The sequence below is a fragment of the Ipomoea nil genome, unplaced genomic scaffold (assembly GCF_001879475.1).
Source record: "Ipomoea nil cultivar Tokyo-kokei standard unplaced genomic scaffold, Asagao_1.1 scaffold0317, whole genome shotgun sequence".
Classification (NCBI taxonomy): Eukaryota; Viridiplantae; Streptophyta; class Magnoliopsida; order Solanales; family Convolvulaceae; genus Ipomoea; species Ipomoea nil.
Window position 1 is genome coordinate 5,290,086 of NW_017616745.1, and position 23,944 is coordinate 5,314,029.

General features: G+C 39.6%; 2 protein-coding genes across 2 annotated transcripts; both read left to right on the plus strand.

The window, feature by feature from the left end:
- Positions 1-454: 454 nt before the first annotated feature.
- Positions 455-5,017, plus strand: LOC109171370 (endonuclease 4-like). The gene is made up of 10 exons (XM_019320446.1): positions 455-684; positions 785-917; positions 1,655-1,835; positions 2,119-2,226; positions 2,293-2,348; positions 2,949-3,032; positions 3,340-3,432; positions 3,638-3,699; positions 4,099-4,172; positions 4,643-5,017. Exons 2-10 carry the CDS (start codon positions 804-806, stop codon positions 4,759-4,761), a joined length of 891 nt encoding a protein of 296 aa, XP_019175991.1. The 5' UTR covers positions 455-684; positions 785-803; the 3' UTR covers positions 4,762-5,017.
- An 8,167-nt stretch (positions 5,018-13,184) lies between these two features.
- Positions 13,185-17,571, plus strand: LOC109170572 (internal alternative NAD(P)H-ubiquinone oxidoreductase A1, mitochondrial-like). Its single transcript, XM_019319744.1, has 9 exons — positions 13,185-13,510; positions 14,811-15,468; positions 15,560-15,773; positions 16,020-16,180; positions 16,271-16,336; positions 16,435-16,598; positions 16,686-16,800; positions 16,906-17,085; positions 17,238-17,571. The coding sequence occupies exons 2-9, from the start codon at positions 14,869-14,871 to the stop codon at positions 17,391-17,393; spliced, it is 1,656 nt and encodes a 551-aa protein (XP_019175289.1). The 5' UTR covers positions 13,185-13,510; positions 14,811-14,868; the 3' UTR covers positions 17,394-17,571.
- Positions 17,572-23,944: the final 6,373 nt, after the last annotated feature.

Below are 23,944 nucleotides of genomic sequence, written 5' to 3' on the forward strand. Positions count from 1 at the left end.
TAACATAATACATAATAAACATAAACTTTTAACATAATACACATCAACTCTTAACATAATACACACAAATTTTCTGATTCGGATGTACATAATTGTATAAAAAGAATGTACATAATTGTATAAAAAATACACATAACTGTATGAACCAATACACATAACGTTGTGAATAAATACACATAATCTCAGCAACTTCCTACCGCGCCTCCCAACACTACCTCAAAACGACGTCGTTTTGGGAGGCGCGCGGCGCACAGTGTTATGTGCACCGTGGTGTAGGATATAACGATTGGTATGATTCGCGATCAAAAGATCACCACTTTAATTTTTATGAACACTTTATAAATAAAATTTATAGTCTTTTTAAAATGCAATTTATTTGATGTCCATGTAAAATATAAAAATATACTCCTTATATGATCATGTACGTATAAATATTAAAATAGCATTCGTTGGCTTTCGTGAATGCTCAGAGAACGAACGACAAATGGCTCAATCTCACTTCTTCAAAGTTCAAATTGATAAACTTTTATATGATACATTTCAATAATTGAGCATCACTTAGACCTTACTCAATTCACAACGTACATAATCCACTGTACCAATTTATCAACTTATATACTCACGCTAGGGTTCCACCCAGCTTTGAATTAAGGTTCCATTTCAGAAATTCTTCAATTCGAGCAGGTAATTTGAGTATATATCCATGCATTTGTATGTATATACTGCTAGTAAGCTGTATAGACACAATCGTGCCGTTATTTCACTTGGTTTTGGGTGTTTGTAGGGGCCAAGTGGTAGCAGAGATGGAAGGGGTTAAGGTGTGGTGGATCATCAGTGCTGCTGTTCTTCTACTGATGGTTCCAAGAATTAATTCTTGGGGGAAAGAAGGACATTTTGCTATCTGCAAAATTGCCCAGGTTTGGTAACAGTCATGTGTGCCATTTTTCTCTAAAAAGTATTGCTGTTTAGCTTGTGGATTTACTTGTATTTGTGATTGTTCATTGTTGTAAAATTTGTAGTTTACTTATGTCGATTTTGCTTTGCAGTTGATCTGATTGAGTTTTAGTTTAGGTTTGCTAAGATGGCAAAATGAGTTCCATGTGGCAAATATTTATTGTCAATTACTTAAGAAATAGAGCACTAGCCATTTCACTTTGGCAGCTGGATAAATAAAGTTTAACTATATCATTTCCCATTTTCCTCTCTTTTTTGAGTGATGAGGGAAAATGCAGTCACTACCTGAGGATGTGTATTGGGTCAGAAGGCGGGGTTTACCCCTTACTTTTGGGGTGGCGAGGGAAATACGCAGTCACTACCCGAGGGTGTGCACTGGGTTATGACCCTAGCCGGCAAAGGACCACAATGAGATAAACCAGCCTAGGTTGCACATAGCTGACCGACTGAAATCAAGAGGGCTGGGATTCTAACTCGTGACCTTGTGGTTACAAGTTTGTATCCTCAGCCATCATGGCTGGGGTGGGTTACCCCTTACCCCTCTCTTTTCCTTTTACAGGAAGTGGGGAGGAGAGATGGGACGTTTTTCTTGCTTATTAAGAGTTGCCTGTTTATTGAAAAGATGAAAGATCACCTTAGTAGCACTCCATCTAGAATACTAATATGAAGTTCTTTTCATTTAGTTATTTATCTATTTCAGGAATATCTAACTGAGGAGGCTCTGAAAGCAGTCCAAGACTTGCTCCCTGCTGAAGCTGAAGGTGATCTTGCTAATGTTTGTGACTGGGCAGATCAAGTTCGGTACCGTGCTCACTATGGTTGGAGCAGAACTTTACATTATGTAGATACACCTGATTTTTTGTGCAACTACAATTATACCAGTAAGTGATGTTGCTACACCTCATGCATATTGGTACTACTTTTTGTGTAAAGTGCTGTCCCTTTTTTTGTCCTGATTTGCTACCATAAATAAAGATATAACAGTTGAGGCACAAAAGTTAGCTATCTCTTGTATGTTTGTTCTGCACTCTCATTTTTTAAGCACCTGGTAGACTACACATTAAAGCAGTCATTTTTCCTTGATTTTAAATGGAAAAACAGATGTTGGACCACTTACTTTTTATTATAGCACTCGTAACAGATTATCTTTGTAAATCCTGAAAGGGGACTGCCATGACACCAAAGGGCGTAAGGACAAGTGTGTTACTGCAGCAATTTACAACTACACAGAGCAGCTATTGGGTTACTATAATTCAAACTCAGAAACAAACTGTAAGAATCAGTTGTTATCATAGTCGAATTATGAAGATTTTGGACTTACTATTTTTCTTGTTGTAGACAACTTGACAGAAGCACTCATGTTCTTATCACATTTTGTTGGTGATGTCCATCAGGTTTGTTTATATTTCTCAGCAACCAAGGAAGACTTGCAATAGTGACATCTGGCTGATTGATTCTTAAATTCATATAGTACTAGATATATGATGACTCTTTTATAATATAACTCAAAAGGCGCATAGCTAGAATCAAACCGCCAGTTTTGCTTGGCTCACCTACCTTGTTATTGTAGTTATTAGCATGGTTGCAGTAGGCGTTAAGCGCTAGTCGGGCGGTAGACTAGCGCCTAGACGGCCTAGGCGGCTAACTAAAAGAAAAGAAAGCAATGTACGTGTGTGGGTGTATATATGTCATATTATATATATATTGAAAAAAAATTAGCAAGGTCGAGTCGACCGGGTTAACTCGGTCCAGTTAGGCGTTAAGCGGCTGCCTAGGCGGCCTAATCGGCCGAGTTAGGTGCTAGGCGGGCGCCTAGGGTGGAAATTGCCACGGTCTAGGGCGCCTAGCACCTAGGCAGTGCCCAGGCGGGCGTATAGACCGATTTTTGCAACAGTGGTTATTAGTCACTTGGTTGCACAACATAGTAGTGAGTGCATGATATCATGACAAGGAAGGTGTTTGGCTATATCTGATTGAAATCATTTTTCTTGCAGCCTCTGCATGTAGGTTTCATTGGAGATGAAGGTGGAAACACAATAACAGTCCGATGGTACCGGAGGAAGACTAATTTGCACCATGTAAGTTGTTACAAGCTTTCTAACATCGTCCATCAAGCTTCTAATTGTTATCGTTCTATTTGTGACTTCATAATTTTTATAAGGTGTGAAATATGATGATTTCAACCACATGCATTGCAAGTTTCACATTCATGTACCGTTACATAGATATGGCATCCATTTCAGATGCAATATAGGATCAAAGGGACATTATAAGTTATGACTTTCAGTTAGAGGATGCGATACAAAGTGTTGAATATGCATGTTGCAATAACTAATTATTAACTACTTATTTTGTTATAATATCTTGATATGCTTCTTGATTCAGGTGTGGGATACTAATATCATCGAAACTGCTGTAAAGACATTCTATGACTCTGATCTCACACTGATGATACAAGCTCTTCAAAATAATATCACGGTTTGTTTCTTATTTGTTGTGTGCAAATTTTTAGACAGATGAACTCTATATAATTGCTGGTAATGCATAAAGCCGTAAAGGATAAATTATACTGTCAGTATTTATTAGCAGTTTGCATAGCTTTTTGTTTGTTTATAGATAACTAAGGAGCTTGATATTTGTTTCTTTGATTTCATTCTAATTATTTTTCATGCACTCGTGATAGGATGAATGGCCCATTGATATTCCTTTGCAGGAAAACTGCAATAAGACTGTCTGTCCAGACCCGTAAGTGTATTTTTATTACATTTTAAATCCATGAATCTTGAATCTCATATGCATAGAGTAACTCCTTGGCTAAGTTGACATAAACTTGAGAGATTCAGGAATTAGTTTTTGAAATCTCAACGGTTTTCATATTCTGGAGCTGCAACACGCTTGTTGCTTCAATGTGTTATCTTATATGCACTGTCCTTTATGTTTTTCTTTTATGTATAAATGCATAATCACGATGTGAAGATTGGGCATGGGTTTATTACATTGAAGCCTAGAAAAAATATATTTGAGCACATAGTTAAGGCTGCATACATCTTCCACAAAACAGCGTGATACAACTCTTGTGCACTGAGTCCATCATTTTAAGTATATATATAATGGATATACATAATGTTAATGCTCCTTTGACAGGTATGCCTCAGAAAGTGTTAGTTTAGCCTGCAAATTTGCCTACAGAAACGCCACGCCTGGGAGCACTTTGAAAGGTGAATAATTATCTCTCTCTTTAAACTTGTGGCCTTATACCTGTTTTAAGAAACTAGTATGATACCCGTGCGATGCACGAGATGAATATTAGGCAACATTATAATAATACTATTTATTCAAAAATACACAACTTAACATAAACATAGATGCAATTCATATATTACAAAATAATTTAAATATAGTTAATATTAATTTTACAAAAAGACTAAACATTAATACTAAACTTTACAAATTGTTAAAAACTTCCGTGTACACAACATTTGTCGTTGAAGAAGAGTACTCTCCATTTTAGCCTAAAATAACAACTTTAAGACCCTTTTAGGGTTGATAACTCTAGACAGAGACACGTATAGTTGTCCATGTACTCTTCGTATTATAAGAGTAGATAACTTTTGTTCATCTGCCTGCATGTATCTCTATGTGCCGGGTTTCTTTTCTCACCAATCTTTCAATGTCTGGTTTTCAATAGATGAATACTTCCTCTCCCGGTTGCCAGTTGTCGAGAAGAGATTGGCTCAGAGTGGGGTCCGTTTGGCTGGAATTCTCAACTCCATTTTCACTCCAAGGCCATTAGTTGCACAACTATGAAGATAACAGCAGGGAAAGAATGGGAGAGGGATGGCATTGCTGCTATTAAAAAATGCAGTCATGGATTGGACTGCCAGTGTCAACTTTCCCAGGTTCAAATTCCCCTTGCCTAAATAACTACTCTGTTTAATATATGTTTAATTATGTACTTCTATAGGTGTACAGTGTACTATACAATAATACGATGACATTCTTATCGGAAATCATACCTAGAAAATGGGATTTAGCATTCTAAGTGTAGTTTGATGGTAAGTACTGATGGATTTAATTAACCCGGGGTGGACCCGAATCAATAAATCCGGATAAGAACATAATATAATAAATAATAAACGAAATATAGAACGATGTCGTAAAGGTCGCTAGGGACCATATATTGTATTAATTGCCGTTGGAATTGGCTATTACAGAAATCCGACAGGACAAAGTGTGTAATAAGTGTAGAATATATATTGAATCGCCCTTGTTAAGGACAGGGAGGGGGGTTTTTTATACAAGACAAACCCCCCAACCGCCTCCCCCTAAATCAGGGGTGGTTAGATCTCAAGTTTGACCGGGCCCGAGCGGACCGGGTCGGGTCCCGAGCTCGGGTAGGACCGAGCTCCCCAACCCGAGCTCCACGTAGGTCGGCTCGGGTCGGGCACCTCCATGGTGCTCCGGGTCCGCGTTGCTCTTGGGCACCTCCGTGGTGCCTCGGGTCCGTGTTGCTCTTGGGCTCTACCAAGGTGCTCCGGGTCCGTGTTGCTACCCCGGGTCGAGTCGTGGGTGTAATATATCCATCATGAGTCCCCCACTCTCTTCGTTGCAAGTGGAAGTCAACGAATAAGAGTATCCGTACGCCGACCCGAGCCCCCTGGGTGGAAAATTCCGAGCTCAAAATTTTAGCCGACCTCCTCCAAGAATTATATCGCGGATAGAATTCTTGCTCCGCGAAAAATCTCTTCAGATAAGTTAGAATCCCTACAAAGGTGCAACACTTCCCTATAAAAGTCTTGAAAATCTTTCATAATAAATCCAAACAACTTTTCATCTCCCATCCCCATCAATTCTCTCTCTTTCCAATCCCCTTTTTGAATTTCAAAAATTGGTCAACCCTTCTCCCCTCTCTCTCTTCCCAACAATCTATAAAAACCCCCCATTCCCTTCACATTTTCAGCCACCCCCCTCTCCATCACCAAAAAAATTCTCTCAATCTCTCTTCAAGTCACAAGTGCTCTCCCGGGGTTCCCAAGTCAAAATTTTCCTTCGTGGTCGGTTAGTTTCTCCTCCTTCCTCTTTCCTTTCAACCGTTTCGTTTAACCTTTTTTTTTTTTTTTTTTTTTTTTTTTGTTCTCGGCGCCGCCGTGCTCCGGCCAGGCTGCCGCGAGGACCGCCACCGGGTCTGAGCTGCTGCCGCGGGCTGCCCGCAGCCACCAGTGTAAGGTCCCCCCCCCCCCCCCCCCCCCCACGGTCCGGTCGACCTCCCTTGGGGTGCACGCACCTCCTCCTCTTTGGTCCACCCACCTTGTATGTTCACTAATTTTGGGTACACGTACCTCCCTCTTTTTGGTCCACCTTCCTTGCATGTTCACTAATTTCGGGTACACGTACCTCCATCTTTTTGGTCCACCTTCCTTACATGTCCCTAAGTTTTGATCTCAACGTGCTAGATTCCATTAGCGATAGTGAGGTTGATATGAGTGACCCCGATTCCGTTAATGAGTTTCCTTCCCCTGGCAACGAGGCTACCGACCTCCACGGACTCCCCGGGCTCGGCCACCCCCTCTGGATCGCCGTCCCCGAGCCCTCTGCCGACCCCGAGCCGGTAGAGTATACCTCCCTAGGGCAGGACATTCCACGCACCACCCTTGTCGACCTCTCACGCGGTAAGTTAGACAGGGCCGTGAGAGCTGCTGGGCCGGGTGTTGAGGTGGTGGAGCCCTCCCCCGGTGATAATGTTGCGGAGCCCCCGAGTCGTCATCACTTTGGCCTTCATGTCTTATCTCTTCTGGACGGGTTCCGTTTTCCTGTCCATCCTTTCACGGTGGACCTACTCAACTTCTACGAGATTGGTTCGGGTCAGTTGGTTCCGAACTCCCATTACGTGATCCTGGCCTTCCTCTTGAGGTGTCAGGAGATCAGGGTCAAGCCCTACCTCGATTTGTTCAATTTCCTCTTCCATGTCACCGTTTCTTCGGGACGAGTGAGTAAGGGTTGGGTGGCTTTCTCGGCTCGCCCTCACATGAAAATCATTCAGGACATCCAATCTTCAAATCATCAATGGAAACCCATGTTTGTTTATGTCTCCGTGGGTCCCGAGCTGTCTTTTGTGTTCTCGTGGAACAACCGCTTCCGTAAGCACGTGACCCCCTGGGAGAATGAGGGTCTGATGAGGGACGTGCATGCCTTCCGCCACACGGACCCTCGTATCTACATAGCGCCCATGTTGACCGAGGGGAACATGGTGCGTCTGGGCTTCACCCCGGGTACCTCGCTGCCACCCCCGCCTCCGGTCCGCCGTGATCATGCCTCCGACCCCGATCCAGGCCACGACGATGCCTCCGACCTCGGCCCCGACCCTATTTCGGTGGATACACCGTCCGGGGACGAGGATGATCTGCTCTACCTGGGCGGCATAGTATCTGCTCTACCTGTCAACAGCCGCACAAGTAAGGTTATACAAGGTGCATTTAAAATTAAATCAAATACGTACAAAGGAAGAAGATAAGCAGGGATTGACGAATATGGACCTCCCGGAACGACAATAGACAGTGCCAGCTCGCTCTCGGACAAAGACGCCGGCGAATCCGCATGAGAGGGCGCTGCAATAGCCGAATTGCGGAGGTCGGCCTCGGGCGTAGGGGCACGAAGAATCTCGAAGACGAGTTCCCCCGAGCTCTCTGAGTCCTCCTCGTCCCCGGACGGCGTATCCACCGAAATAGGGTCGGGGCCGAGGTCGGAGGCATCGTCGCGGCCTGGATCGAGGTCGGAGGCATGGTCACGGTGGACCGGAGGCGGGGACGGCAGCGAGGTACCCGGGGTGAAGCCCAGACGCACCATGTTCCCCTCGGTCAACATGGGCGCTATGTAGATACGAGGGCCTGGGTGACGGAAGGCATGCACGTCCCTCATCAGACCCTCATTCTCCCGGGGGGTCACGTGCTTGCGGAAGCGGGTGTTCCACGAGAACACAAAAGGCAGATCGGGACCCACGGAGACATAAACAAACATGGGTTTCCATTGATGATTTGAAGATTGGATGTCCTGAATGATTTTCATGTGAGGGTGAGCCGAGAAAGCCACCCAACCCTTACTCGCTCGTCCCGAAGAAACGGTGACATGGAAGAGGAAATTGAACAAATCGAGGTAGGGCTCGACCCTAATCTCTTGACACCTCAAGAGGAAGGCCAGGATCACGTAATGGGAGTTCGGGACCAACTGACTCGGACCAATCTCGTAGAAGTTGAGTAGGTCCACCGTGAAAGGATGGACAGGAAAACGGAACTCGTCCAGAAGAGATAAGAAATTAAGGCCAAAGTGATGACGACTCGGGGGTTCCGTAACATTATCACCGGGGAGGGCTCCACCACCTCAACACCCAGCCCAGCAGCTCTCACGGCCATGACCGCGTGAGAGGTCGACAAGGGTGGTGCGTGGAATGTCCTGCCCCAGGGAGGTATACTCTACCGGCTCGGGGACGGCGATTCGGAGGGGGTGGCCGGGCCCGGGGAGCCCGTGGAGGTCGGTAGCCTCGTTGCCAGGGGTAGGAAACTCATTAACGGAATCGGGGTCACTCATATCGACCTCACTATCGCTAGTGGAATCTAGCACGTTGAGATCAAAACTTAGGGACATGCAAGGAAGGTGGACCAAAAAGAGGGAGGTACGTGTACCCGAAATTAGTGAACATGCAAGGAAGGTGGACCAAAAAGAGGGAGGTACGTGTACCCAAAATTAGTGAACATACAAGGTGGGTGGACCAAAGAGGAGGAGGTGCGTGCACCCCAAGGGAGGTCGGCCGGACCCTGGGGGGGTGGGGGGCGGACCTTACACTGGTGGCCGCGGGAAGCCCGCGGCAGTAGCTCGGACCCAGTGGCGGTCCTCGGCGGCGCCGAGAACAAAAAAAAATGGTTGAACGAAACGGTTGAAAGGAAAGAGGAAGGAGGAGAAACTAACCGACCACGAAGCAAAAATTTGACTTCGGAACCCCGGGAGAACACTTGTGACAGAGAGCTTGAGTGAATTTTTTTGGTGATGGAGAGGGGGGTGGCCGAAAATGTGAAGGGAATGGGGGGTTTTTATAGATTGTTGGGAGGAGAGAGATGGGAGAATGGTTGAACAATTTTTGAAATTCAAAAAAGGGATTGTGAAGAGAGAGAATTGATGGGGATGGGAGATGAAAAGTTGTTTGGATTTATTATGGAAGATTTTCAAGACTTTTATAGGGAAGTGTGGCACCTTTGTAGGGATTCTAGCTTATCTGAAGAGATTTTTTGCGGAGCAAGAATTTTATCCGCGATATAATTCTTGGAGGAGGTCGGCTAAAATTTGGAGCTCGAAATTTTTCACACAGGAGGCTCGGGTCGGCGTACGGATACTCTCATTCGTTGACTTCCACTCGCAACGAAGAGAGTGGGGGACTCATGATGGATATATTATACCCACGACCGACCCGGGGTAGCATCACGGTCCCGGAGCACCTTGATGGAGCCCAAGAGCAACACGGACCCGGGACACCACGGAGGTGCCCAAGAACAACACGGACCCGGGGCACCACGGAGGTGCCCAAGAGCAACGCGGACCCGGAGCACCATGGAGGTGCCCCGACCCGAGCCGACCTACGTGGAGCTCGGCACCACCCGAGCTTGGGACCCGGCCCGACCCGGGCCCGGTCAAACTTGAGATCTAACCACCCCCGATTTAGGGGGAGGCGGTTGGGGGGTTTGGCTTGTATAAAAATCCCCCTCCCTGTTTTTAACAAGGGCGATTCAATATATATTCTACACTTATTACACACTTTGTCCTGTCGAATTTCTGTAATAGCCAATTCCAACGACAATTAATTCATTATACGGTCTCCAGCGACCTTTACGACATCGTTCTATATTTCGTTTATTATTTATTATAATACGTTCTTATCCAGATTTATTGATTCGGGTCCATCCCGAGTTAATTAAATCCATCAAGTACAAAATAACAATTGTTGTAAATTGCTTTCAAAAAAAATAAAAATTGTTGTTCATATAAAGATATGGAAAAAGCTTGTGTTGAAATATATTTAAAACTCTACTAGAATCTACTTATAAGAGCAATTTCAATGGAGGGTGTTTTTTTTTTTTTTTTTTTTTTTTTTAGCTGTAATTTTTGGTTGACTTAAGAAAAAGAACATGCCAATGTTGGATGAGAGAAAAGTAAGAGGTTCTAGCACCCATATTTTGTTAGAAGCCAAAAAAAAAAAAAGCGAATTTTATTCACACAAGTGCCTACATGGCGCATTCTCTTGATGAGAGTCAAATTTAAAACTTTGATACTATCAAATTACTAAGTACTTGACTAAATTACTAGGAGCTAAAGATTTTGTGGTCAAGTGACATAACTGTGACTCGTGTAAATGGGAGGACATAAGTTTGAATTTCAGTGGGCGGGGGGGGGGGGGGGGGGGGGGGGTTCTAACTTGTATAAGGCTCTGTTTGGCAGAGCTTATTTAGGAGCTTATAGTTTATTTTAAGCTATTAATAAGCTATAAGCCCTGTTTGGTAATGTTCTCAAAATAAGCTCCTAGCTTAAAATAAGAGCTTATTTTGAAAAGTTAGCGTTTTAAAATAAGCTTCTAGTTTCCTAACTTTTTTTTTTTTCATCTTTATCCTTATTATTTTAAAAAAATGACATAATTTACCCTTCACAGTTAAAATCATTTTCTCTTCTCCTTTATCCGCAATTTTCACCGCGATTATTATTATTATGAGATTTGCAACAATATTGCTAGTTCATTATGAGATGCTAGATTATTGATTATGCTAATAATTTTATTTTAAATTGTTATTTTTTTAAAAGACAAAATGTTAAATTTTAATAGGTAAACAAACTAATTTAAATTTTATGAAGATGTTCTTTTTAGTCTTTTTACATTTACCAGCTTATCAAAAAATTAATTTTACCAAACACTTTCAATCATAATAGCTCTTTAGTTTTCAGTTCTGAGTTTATAACTTTTCAGCTTTCAGCTCCTAGCTTATAACTTTTCAGTTAGGTTTGCCAAACAAAGCCTAAATGTTAGTAGTACTAAAAATAAAAATTAATACTTGGCATTTTTCCATTTACTTAAATAAAATATGGAGTCTCAAACAAGATTCATTTGCACCCACTTAATATTCCAATAATTGTGGGTCATCAAGTGTACATTTGGAATCAAATGGGTCAAACAAGTCTCCTTAATTGCATTCAACAAGGGAACACTGCTGTTACAATTAATTAATTAATTAAATTTTATTTTAATTGATTGGGAATATAATAAATAATAATGGGTTAGAAATCAAAGAAGAAAGAGAGAGAGAGTCTAGAAGAAATCTTAATCGACGGCTCCAAAATATTGGCAATTTGACCGTCTAGATTCCTATGACCGACGATGTTCTCGACATTTTTCACACGTAATAGCTGTCATCAGTTCTTCGTGTTCCACACTCCATTGCTTTCTCACTTGTTCATAAAAAGCAAAATTCTTATAATCGCTACACCGTGATTCCACAAAATAATGAATAAATAAATCATGACTATTCATTGATCTATTAAGTGAGAAGATCAATGTTTGGTGTTCATAAGAGCCTACTACATTTGGTGTACTCTCATAATCTGATTATTAAGGTTCAATCATGTGTTCTTACCTATAATCTATTATTGAAGAATTAATTGAGCTACTTGTGCAAACGACTTTATTTATAATTTAAAATAAGTTATAAATTTTAAAACAAACTTCACCAAACAAAACTAGTATGAACTAAACATTTTTGTCATTTCATTGATTTATAAGAAAGCTCATAATTGCTACCTGAATATGCATGGGTGAAGCTGGCGTTATGACTTTAGCTTCAAAAAATCACAATGAGATAAACCAGTTCACTTTGTAACCTCAGCAAACAAATAATTACAATGAAGTATATTAATTTAAGTTATCCATAACTAATCGTATCAAATGGAGAAAAAATTAATACTCACCAATTCATTTGGGATTGCTTGTTAAAAGCTACTCCATATTTTGACTTTGTTTACTCGTATTAACTATTTCAACAATTTTATTGTAATAGTTTCAAACAATTATTCAAATATTAGTCAAACAAAAATGTATATAAATTATTTTCAACTTATATAAGTTTAATTGAAAAGTATCTTTCTTAAAATTACATATTAATTTTTTTTTTCTCCATTCAACTATTTATAATTAACATTTGGTTCTAAATGTTGCCTCTCAATTGTCCTTCCTACGAGAGAGACAATATATATATATATATATATATATATATATATATATATATATATATATATATCATTTTTAAAATTAAAGACAACATTTACACTACTAATAATTCTGGTATGACATTAATAATTGGTGGGACATAAATAAGGATTTTCTTTAATAATAATAATGTCATTTCCCCACTTGTCGGGACACATGTGCAACAGTAAGCCGCCATGTTTCGCAACAGATCATGTCATACAAAGAACTATGACATTAAGCCGCCATACTTTGACTTATACATCACTTTCCACATACACATGCTCAATTACAAAATTGTAAATTATTCAAATACATCAATTTTATAATAATTTCACTACTTTAATCTTTAATTTTTTAAATGATTAAACTAAATTTAGACAAAACAATACTCTTAATGAATAAAAACATTAACAAATTTAATATTTCAAAATATTATTTAGATGAAGTTAAAAGAATTATTATTCTAACGTGGTTATGATTTACTCTGATAGTTATAGCGGTTGTCAAACGACTATGACTATTTGCAGTAGCCATGGTGTCGAACGAAGACAACCTCTATTTTTTTTTTTTTTTTAATTTAAATTTCCAATTTTTTTTTTCAAAAAAAAAATTCCCAAAATTTTTATTTATTTAATTTAAAATTTTATATTGTCAAAAAAATATACAAAATTATTTAATTTATATCATGTCATCAGCTATCAAATGTCAAGTAATTGTTGCATCGAAATAATATGTTAAATAGGTAAAATGACAATGTTATTGCATTTGTTTTTTATATTTAAGGAATCTCGATTGAGTTTTTAAAACTAGGAATACACTTACGTAACAAAAAGAAAAGAGAGATTCAATCTGGTCTTAAAAACGTCGCCGTTTAGCCCGCCTTCTCCGTTATTTCTTCCTATTTTCCAGAAGTCCAGCGGCTCTGTTTCCTTGCCCAGTCAATACGATCAACGCGTAATAACCTTAGAATATATTGATTTCTGCATGCTAAAATAAATAAATAAATAATTAAATTAAACCAACCTCGATCCCCTCCCATTCATGTACAACTGACTATATATATATATACATACACACACCCACACTCGTATATGGCAAGTAACGTGCCGGACTTTCTTGCAGCTCAAGGTTTAGGCGCACATAAACAGGCTTCAGTTTGACAGTTTCAAAGTTTCCATATTCAAAAAGTTTTAAATTTCTGGGTTCGAAATTAGCTCCCAATATCTGGGCATCTGTTTTTCTCGCTAAAAATCACATCTTTGTTCTCTCCATTGTTCCAAGGTACTTGCTGTTCTTCAACCCATATTGTTCTTATTATTGCAGCATTTTCCATATAGATGTGTGTGTACTGTGTTGCACGAATCTTGACTTAAAGATCTCTGTTTCTTGTTTGTTTGATTGGTATGTTGCTTGCTTGATAGTTTTGGATTATTGCAAAGATCCGTTGTTTCTTGGCTTCAATGTTGTTGTCTGATCCCATTGATCTTGAAAGCCCAGCTTCCAATCTTGAATATTTATTAGTAGTATTGTTCTATGTACTTAAACTTATGTGAGAAATTATAGGTAATTTTTTTGAGTAACGAGTAAATTCGCAGTCACTATCCGAGGGTTAAACCCAGCCTTCTATCTAACTATGACCATAAGGAGATTTTAAACCGTTGATTGACCGACTCAAATCAAGAAGGCCAATAGGTAACCCACTTACCCCAGTTGAACTTGGTACCTCGTAACCTTATGTGAGAAATTATAGGCAATTTTTTTGAGTAACGAGAAAACTCGCAGTCACTATCCGAGGGTTAAACCCAGCCTTCTATCTAACCATGACCATAAGGAGATTTTAAACCGTTGCTTGACCAATCCAAACCAAGAAGGCCAATAGGTTATCCCAGTCAAACTTGGAACCTCGTAACCTTATGTGAGAAATTATAGGTAATATTTTTGAGTGACGAGGAAACTCGCAGTCATTATACAGGGTTAAACCCAACCTCTTGATTCAACCATGACCATGAGGAGATTTTAAACCATTGCTTGACCGACCCAAATCAAGAAGATCAATAGGCTGCCCCGGCAGCAGTTGAACTTGGAACCTTGTAACCTTATGTGAGAAATTATGGGCAATTTTTGTTTTGCAGTTGAGGTGAATAATATGGGAATAGCTTGGTGGGAACCTAATGCCAGATTTCTTGTATAGGGAAACTGGAAACACCAAAAAGAACTTTGATTTGAAAGTACAATGATGGAATATTGGAAGAATGTTCTCTACAGTTATCACAATGATTCCAGCAATTTAGGAACTTGTGTTATTCCCAAAATTGTTCAATGGAAGATCTAGGGGACTAATTTTTTTAATGTTGTCTTTTACAAAAGATTTCTCCTTGAAGCTGCCCCCGAGCATTAGGCGAAATTTTGTTCTGGTTTTTGTCTGTCTTAGAAACAGTTATTGTCTTGCTTTAATAAACCAGCCATTCCCTTTGCACTGCAGCTGTAGAGCTTGAATCTTTCTGTAATTTTTATAAACAGTCTTGAGGCGTTCTTCGTATCAGAATACATAAAACTCAACTTCACTCTCCTGCCTTTTCAGGAAAAATTCATAGAGATTGCCCCTAGTGAATTTGCTTTTTTTACGAGGACTTTGTAGTATGGCGTTGGCAAGGATTGCGAGGAGTGGCCTAAGGCGCTCGGGAGGTTCTGTTGGGAGTTATGCAAGTCATAAGGACTTTCTGTGTGAGGGTGTTTCAGCTCAAACAAGTCCCTTTTCGCCATTCATTCGAAACTTTACATCAAATGGTAATCTGGATTATCTCTCGAGTACTAAGAGGGTGCATCCGGGAAGTTTTGGGAATAGAGGCATGAGGTTTACAGTTACCCCTCAATACCGATTTGCTCATTCACAAGCACAAAAGGCAGAACTCTCTGATTCTGAGAACGAAAAAAGCACGAGGTATCCCACCTTGGAAGCTACAAAGCCAGGCGAAAAGCCCAGAGTAGTAGTGCTCGGTTCTGGGTGGGCAGCATGTAGATTCCTTAAAGGGATTGACACGAGTATGTACGATGTTGTTTGTGTATCGCCTAGGAATCATATGGTCTTCACTCCTTTACTTGCATCAACATGTGTTGGAACCCTCGAGTTCCGATCAGTTGCTGAGCCTGTTAGTCAGATACAGACCGCCTTAGCGAAAGACCCCAATTCCTATTTCTTTCTCGCTAACTGCACTGGCGTGGATACTGAAAAACACGAGGCAAGTTATATAGTTATGATCCTTCAAAAAAGAATCTTTAAGTCATACGTTTTCTGAAGTGAATTTGGATTATATATGCGCCATTCAACAGGTGTTCTGTGAGACAATTGACAATGGTGGGCAAAACCAGGAAGCTTACCAGTTTAGAGTTGCATATGACAAGCTCGTGATTGCTTCTGGAGCCGAGCCCTTGACCTTTGGTATAAAAGGAGTCGAGCAACACGCCTTTTTCCTCCGTGAAGTGAACCATGCCCAAGAGATCAGGAAAAGGCTTCTCTTGAACCTGATGCTTTCTGAAACTCCAGGTAGTCCTCAGAACAGCCCGCTTCCTCGTTTTCCCCTAATTAGTTAATAAACGATTTCTTGATCCAGGATGAAATCAGCTTTGTTAGTTTCTTTGATAAAGTTTGTTCTTTTCTTGCCAATAAGTACTTTACAGCTATTTGAACTAACGTTTTAGAACGATTAAACTATGGGATGTTGATTAAATGGATACTTTGATCATTTAGTGACTTAGTGTTGAAGAAACTGAATTCGATGTGTCACTACAGGCATGTCAGAAGAAGAAAAGGAGCAACTTTTACACTGTGTTGTTATCGGAGGTGGCCCTACCGGGGTTGAATTCAGTGGCGAGTTAAGTGATTTTATCATGAGAGATGTTCGCCAACGATATGCTCATGTTAAAAACTACATTCATGTTACCCTCATTGAGGTACCAGCAGTTTCTTTTAGTATCTGATCAACTACTTTGGCACCCCAATACATAACTTTCTCATCCATTTTTCACCATCGTTGTGTTCAGGCGAACGAGATTTTATCTTCATTTGATGTGGGACTAAGACAATACGCAACAAAACACTTAACCAAGGTAAATTCAAGCTGCTTGTGTCTCTGGTGGTTAAAAAAGGTATCTTTTTGACATATATCGGACCAACATTTTTTTTTTTTTGGTGAACTTAACTTTAGGTTGGTGTCCGTCTGGTTCGTGGTGTGGTTAAAGAGGTACACCCGAAGAAGATAGTTCTGAGTGATGGAAGTGAAGTCCCATATGGGCTCCTAGTTTGGTCTACCGGAGTTGGGCCATCTGGATTTGTAAAATCTTTGAATCTCCCAAAGTCCCCCGGTGGAAGGTAACATTATCTCGAGCCTCTCCAGAGTGATTTTAGCTTTGTAATGCACACCTAAGCGTCAAACGTAAAGAAGTGTTTACATTGCAGGATTGGAATAGATGAATATTTGCGGGTTCCTTCTGTGGATGATGTATATGCACTCGGTGATTGTGCTGGTTTTCTCGAACAGACAGGAAGGCCGGTTTTACCTGCTCTAGCTCAGGTCTACTTCCTCACCCGAAAAAAAAAAATCGAATCTTGATTTATGTCAGAAAAACCGTGCATTCGATCAGACAACCTTAAAAACTGCATATATGATGTTGAACAGGTTGCTGAGAGACAAGGGAAGTACCTCGTCGAGTTGTTCAACAAAATGGGGAAGCAAAGCGGGGGAAAAGCCCTGTCTGCAAAAGACGTTGCTCTGGGAAATCCCTTCGTGTATAACCATCTTGGGAGCATGGCTTCTGTAGGGCGTTACAAGGCCCTGGTCGACCTGCGACAGTCCAAGGTAATGATCTATAAGATTGACATAAAATTCCAAAATGCAATGCTGCCACACAAGTGCCAAGAACTATTATTGTATTCAAAATGAACTTATAGTCTGTGACTTCTTGTTTTTTTCTGATATATCTTTGCGGGGTTGTGGCTTTGTGTTGGCAGGACACGGAAGGGGTTTCAATGGCGGGGTTCGTGAGTTGGTTGATATGGCGGTCGGCTTACTTGACTCGAGTTCTGAGCTGGAGAAACAGGTTCTATGTAGCTGTGAACTGGGCAACAACTCTAGTCTTTGGCAGAGACAACTCAAGAATAGGATAAATATATATATAGCAGCAAACTGGGATTCTGCTTGGACTACTGTACTGGAAATTTTACAAACTGGATTTCCTTTTTGTCTATATGTAAAACAATAGTGCATTGTATTCCTTCACACTTTCATAGTGTCATTTAATTCGTTTTTTTTTTCTTGAAAATATTGGAAATTCCAATGTTGTTATGCCTTCTTGTTATCTACGTATGGGAATAAAGGTCAAATATGTCATCTAACTACACATGAAACTACAATTGTGTCATTAAACTCAAAAAAAAACTTCAATGTATGTCACTGAACAAGGAAAAATCATGTTATTAATCTAAAAGTGGCATGTTTACTCATTGATTGTTGATGTGACGATAATCGGATTAAAAAATAGTTGTAAAATTTTGTTTTAATAATTTTAAATAAAAAATTCCACCTCCGGGCCCCGGCCTTCGTCTCTAGGCTATCAGAGATAAAGAAACTTTTTTGGTCTTCGTCTTTTCTTGTAGTTGATGCAATCATAAAATTTTTCGTGAGGTCAATCTCTACGCACATCTGCGCGAATCTGCCCCGTGAAGCTTGCCCTATTGCATGATCCACCCGGATTGGTCTCCTGACCTTGCGCCCGATCTTCTGCAAAAACTTGATATTGTAATATTCTATGGGTAAGCAGGGGAAACGAATCCATACCAGAACCTTCTCGGTCTTGTATATCAATAGGTCTAAATCTTGCGTCCATTCTTTCACTATCAGATAGTGGTCAAGGATCATCCAGAGCCCTTCGAACTTTGCATATTCCAGATCATCAACCGATCCAAACTTGACCAAAAAGTAGTCGTTGTCCAATGCCACCAATTCCAGGCTTCCTTTAGGCCTCCACAGAGCGCACAAACGTCTGAGGAGGAAAGAATAGCCTACCCATTTTCCCCAGACCTTGACGATGAGAGCCTGTCACCAAGGTTTTCGAAACTCCTCCTTCTCCTTGTTGGTCAATCTGATGACCGGACACAGTGGATCATCATCTTCTTCCGCATCCTCCCCGTCTGAGTAACACTCATCGTCCACCTTACCTCCTTCCGCCACAGGCGGATCTGGTGCGATCAAACCCGCCACCGTATCCCTGTATGATAGTGGCTGCGTGCCTCTGCATGGCTCCTCCACCACAAACACATATGCCTCCATGGGAGTCTCCTGGACGATGGCTTCGTTCGCCTCTGCCTGTTCCGCCGTTGTCCCCGCATCGCGTTTGGTTTTCTTGGTGTTGGGTGCGCAAAGAAAAAGCCAAAAGACACATTATGGAATAAAAGTAAAAAAATGTCCAAAGCTGGAGCAACAAACAAGTTTCAAACCTTTGACCTCCAAGTTGAAATACAATAAACACATTCCTACCATTTCTTCATGGAACCTTTTAAGTTTAATTGAAAACTTTTAGTTTTTATTTCTAAACTAGCTAGGTAAAAATTAAATATTAGACCTCTAAAATTTGGGGCCCATCAAAAATTTGGAGCCCTGTGCTGTAGCCCAACTTGCACAGTCCAAAATCCGGCCCTATAGTAGCTAACTAGCATACCTCGGGGTCTCCCCACCTCTTGATGTAAAAAAAAATAATAATAATAAATAAAACAAAATAAATAAGTTAAAAACAAATGATTCCTCACATTAAAAATTAATGAGTTTTTGTCTCTCGAAAATCTAATTTCTCAATTAATTCTCTATAACATACTTTATATATATATTTTTAAAACAAATAAGCTAGTTGGGAATGTGTTCGTGATCCCTTGTTGGCAGAAACCATGACGGTGATGGAGGCACTCTCCTGGCTAAAGTCTAGTGGCTTTAATAATTTAGTTATTGAGTCAGATTGTCTTACTTTGTGCTATCATTTTCATTTGAACTCTTTAGACCTTTCTTATGTTGGTTTGTTAGTTAAGCAATGTCGTATTATTGCTGCTGACATTGGGAACGTGTTTGTTCACAATGTCAAGAGGTCAGCGAATCATGTGGCTCATGTGTTTGTAAACACAAAAAAAGAAAACTTTGTATATATTCACAAAATTCCGTGTACAGCGTGTGTATAATTCAAAGTGCAGGTACAAAATCTTTGTCTAGTCCTCTGATTCTTCACTGACGTTATCTATTGAAGTACCTCCGGGATTCAAATAGCGTAGTCTCCGGGATTCAAGTGACATAGCTTCCGGGATTCAATTGATGTGACTTTCAACAACGAACGTCAAGAATTTAGAAATAATCAACCCTGCAAAGTTTCAAAACACATGCAATGGATTCAAGTTGCTTTAAGATCCTCAAATGCCTTCAAAAGACTTCAAGATCTTCGAGACAATCAAGTTTCAAAACACATGCAATGGATTCAAGTTGCTTTAAGATCCTCAAATGCCTTCAAAAGACTTCAAGATCTTCGAGACAATCAATTCTGCAAAGCTCCAAAGTACCTGCAATAGATTCAAATTGCCTGCAAAATCAACAAAAATGTCTTCAAGTCTTCAAGCGTTCTTCAATGCCTTCAAGCTCTTCAAATGCTCTCAACTCCTCAAGTCTTCAAGTTGTTCAATGCCTTCAAGCTCTAAGCCTTCAAGTTGTGTTTTGGAATGAAAATGAAGGATCTATTTATACTAGAAGCCTAACCAACATTCCTCAACAAACTCCCCCCTTTAATTAATTAATTAATTAATTATTCTAGAAAATGAACCTTGCCCAGAATCAAGTTCAGGTTCATTATTGTATAATCTAATTCAAATTCAAACTAAATTATAATTATCTAATTCAAATATAATAAAATATTATATTTAAATTATAATCATAATTTATAATTCAAATATGAAATGGGCTTGAGCCAATTAATTAATTAATTCAATAGCCCAAATCAAATTTTAATTGGACTAATTAAATTAAATTAATTTATATGATCCAATTAATTAAATTGGCCCAACATTTAATCTCAACGTCGGTCCACCGACCATTTATCAGTCCATTTGTTGGATTCAAATTTTCTGTGTCTACAAATTGCCCTCGAGACTTGTCGGGACATGTCACTTGTAATGCTTAGAACGAGAAAGTCTCGAAAATTTAAAATTTTGATAGGCCCTCGACCAATAGGCTAGAATAATATATCAAACTTTAATTAGCACATTTCCGTAAAATGCATCCGTGATTCATGTTCAGGTCCATTTGCTTGATAAGCCCACTGTTCAAAATTTCATTGGGCTACGTAATAAGGTCCAGGTGAACAAAAATAGAATTAAACCCTTCAAGTAAGACCATAATTAGATTAGGCAACTTCAGAGTCCAGATAGGATTAATATGATAATCCCTGCAACAACCAGATAACTATGCCAAATCCCTAAAAATTCAATCCAATTTCTTCGTTCAATCCTAACAACATGTAGAATCCCAGTTTAACTCTAACACCTCCTCTCATACACTATAAATAACGCCTCAACACACCCAAATTTACACCAGTCGAAGGAACAGAGAAGAGCAAATCAGATTAGCTTTCATCCAGCAAGGTAAACCTCTACTCTTACCTTTCTTTCCCATCCTTTTCTATATGCATTTTTATTCACAGGTGTAGGGAGAACATGCAAGACATCACGCAGCTGCCACATAAAGGCCAGAAAGGAACCCGTTTTTTTTTTTTTTTTTTTTTTTTACTGCCACCATCAACCTCTTCAAAGAACCCTCTTAACGAGCAACGCGAAAGGAACCACGTATTTCCGCCAGAGTGTGAGCTTCTATTTGCAGTGCTCTAACCACGGTGCTGACGGAGCTCTCCATCGGAGACTGTCGACACCGATCAGCCGGTTGCCGGAGTTCGCTACCCCGCTTTGTTCTTCGCCGAAGCCGCCGGAGTTTCTTTTGTTTTTTTAGGAGGTTGCCAGACTGCTGCCCGCCGGAATTTCGGCCGGAGTGTGAGCTTCTATTTGCAGTGCTCGAACCACGGTGCTGACGGAGCTCTCCACCGGAGACTGTCGACGCCAATCAGTCGGTTGCCGGAGTTCGCTACCCCGCTCTGTTCTTTGCCGAAGTCGCCGGAGTTCTTAAAATTGGCAAAACATGTTTTCAGTCACTTCCCAAAATTTAGCCACTTTTATTAATTGATCCACGAATCTTGCTCGGTTCTTCGGACTAACTGTAGTAAGTTACATGATTTGACATACCTCTTGGATTCCAATAATGTTAAAATGTATCTTTTGATCCAAATTCTAACTTGGTTTTGAAAGATGTATTTTGTTTTTTTAGTATGTCCAACTATGGTGGGGAAATATATCTTCATTATTTAGTTGGACTTTAATTGGAACCAAAAATTGATTATTTAGTATGTCCAACTAATGGTGGGGAATTATGTCTTCATTTGTTAGTTGGTCAATAAATCAATTATGAGTATGTATATTATTAAGTTCACTTTGTTAATTTTCCTGAAGAATATTTTAATCAGTGGGAGTGATCATTTAGAAAAAGATCATTAAGATACTCCACTAAAGTTTATGGATTTAAATGGCTTCATACATCCTAAATTTGATTGTATGTCAAACAATAAGTCCAAAATATTCCACAAGTATTAATCTTGTATTTGTTCATATAAATTCATAAGTTCAAATTATTGAACATTTGGTTGTGCAACATATTTATGAAAATGTTGTAACCAAGGAATTTATTAGAACAAAAACATTTAATTTGTGGTGCACTGTCATTTAATAAATTCTTCAGTGATTAATAGAATCTTTAGTTTTTTTCAAAATTGATCCTGGGCCATTTCAGTTGTAAGGCTCAAAACAATTTTGTGGGACATATAAGTAAGACTCATTATGTTCAGTTCATTTAAAGTGAACATTGAAGTTATTTGGGAAGTTATGGTGTATGTTTAAGATTCTAAATTTATGGACTTAGACCTTTGGTTTATTGTCTAAGTTATTGGAATGCTTCTGTGACTTTGACTATCTTTTGGCTATTTTTGATGAGTGGGAGTAACAGACGTGTTAACTCCAAGCTCTTAGCCGTTAGAGATAGTACTTAAAGTTAACTTATAAAGAAGTCATGGAATATAGTGAGCATTATGCTAACATTAAGAGATCTCTACTTAAGGCATGCTTATAAAGTTTTAGAGATCATACAGTGTACTCTTTTGTACAATTTGGATGTGTTTTCTCCTTCAGTTGTGCACATAATGTATTTTGAGAAACATCCCTTAAGGTACCGAGAATAAACATAGGGTTTGTTCATTAAGGACCTAAGTTGGAGAATTAAAATGCATGTGATCATAATGGATACTACTCTGGTTAAATAGAGGACATATCACTATGATTCGTGTGTTTTGTTCTTTGATGATGGTTGTGCTAGTACTTGCACCAAGTGGGAGAATGTAAGATTTTCCCTAATAATATATATTATATATTATATATTAGGGCCTTAATTAAGTGGTGCAAGTTGACTAGGCTTATTAAGTGGTCTGGTTGGACTTAATAACTAGTAGTTGTTAGTCAACCAAACTCTGTGCCTAATATAACCTGGATTGATGGGATACAGGATTATGGATTAGATAGCACATTCAGTTACGGTACTCAGACTGCTCAGTTGATACCAATACACCATCTAGGGTTCTGAGTCAGGTCTGAGACAAAACATGGCTGACGGTCTACCGTTAAGAGGCAACACAACAGGAACATCAACTATTGCTGGAGATCAACACGGCTACGCTTCCGCTATCATACGAGGTTAGGTTTCTCGTATACTATGGTTCATATAGTTAGACTATTGTATATCTAACAGTATATATATATATATATATATATATATATATATATATATATATATATATATATATATATATATATATATATATACATATATATATATATATATATATATATATATATATATATATATATATATATATATAATGGGTTATCATATTACAGAGTACTTAGAGGTGTTGCCCTGAGCCCGAAAGTGATGGTGGCGATAATGGGATTACCGCCGAGGTCAAGGAGGAAGGCGGCACAAGGAAACAAGGCAACGACGATTCTAGCTTTGTGTGTGAAAGATGATGGATAAAACCTTGAGTTTTTTAGCGATCTAGAAGAAGTAATGCTGTCGAGACCGTAGAACAAAGCATCAGAACTGTGTTTAGGGTTCTGTTTGGGGCTGTAACGGCTGGTTAGAGTGGAGGAGAGATTGTGAACGCTTATCAAGGATGAAATGTAGGGACGTATTATCCGCGATTGGTGCTACGACGACAACATTTTTGCAAGAATTCTCCTACGATATTCTTCAGCCGTGAATCGAATTAAGATACTTATGGCGCACGCGGTGGGGCAAAGTTCCTGGAGTTTTGCTTGAATTACATCCAACGGTGGCTTTTCCTCCATGAAATTTTCAATTATGGTAAGTTTTTTCTGCCTCGTGCCAATTTTTGCCATTGCGATTCTTCAATTCGTATCATCGGATTCCCCTGCCGAAATTGTTGTTGATTAGAAGCATTTGTTGTTATTTGGTTTTGATTTCGTTGCTCTCGATCAATTTGCATTGTATTCTGTAAATTTTGTCTTCGATTCTG

Excerpts from the sequence above, each read along its gene's own strand:
- LOC109170572 (XM_019319744.1), top strand. The coding sequence starts at position 14,869 with ATGGCGTTGGCAAGGATTGCGAGGAGTGGCCTAAGGCGCTCGGGAGGT. Across the intron at positions 15,774-16,019 it reads GATGCTTTCTGAAACTCCAG|GCATGTCAGAAGAAGAAAAG; the intron begins GTAGTCCTCAGA and ends GTGTCACTACAG. Across the intron at positions 16,599-16,685 it reads CCAAAGTCCCCCGGTGGAAG|GATTGGAATAGATGAATATT; the intron begins GTAACATTATCT and ends TTTACATTGCAG.
- LOC109171370 (XM_019320446.1), top strand. The coding sequence starts at position 804 with ATGGAAGGGGTTAAGGTGTGGTGGATCATCAGTGCTGCTGTTCTTCTA. Across the intron at positions 918-1,654 it reads CTATCTGCAAAATTGCCCAG|GAATATCTAACTGAGGAGGC; the intron begins GTTTGGTAACAG and ends TATCTATTTCAG. Across the intron at positions 3,433-3,637 it reads CTCTTCAAAATAATATCACG|GATGAATGGCCCATTGATAT; the intron begins GTTTGTTTCTTA and ends CACTCGTGATAG.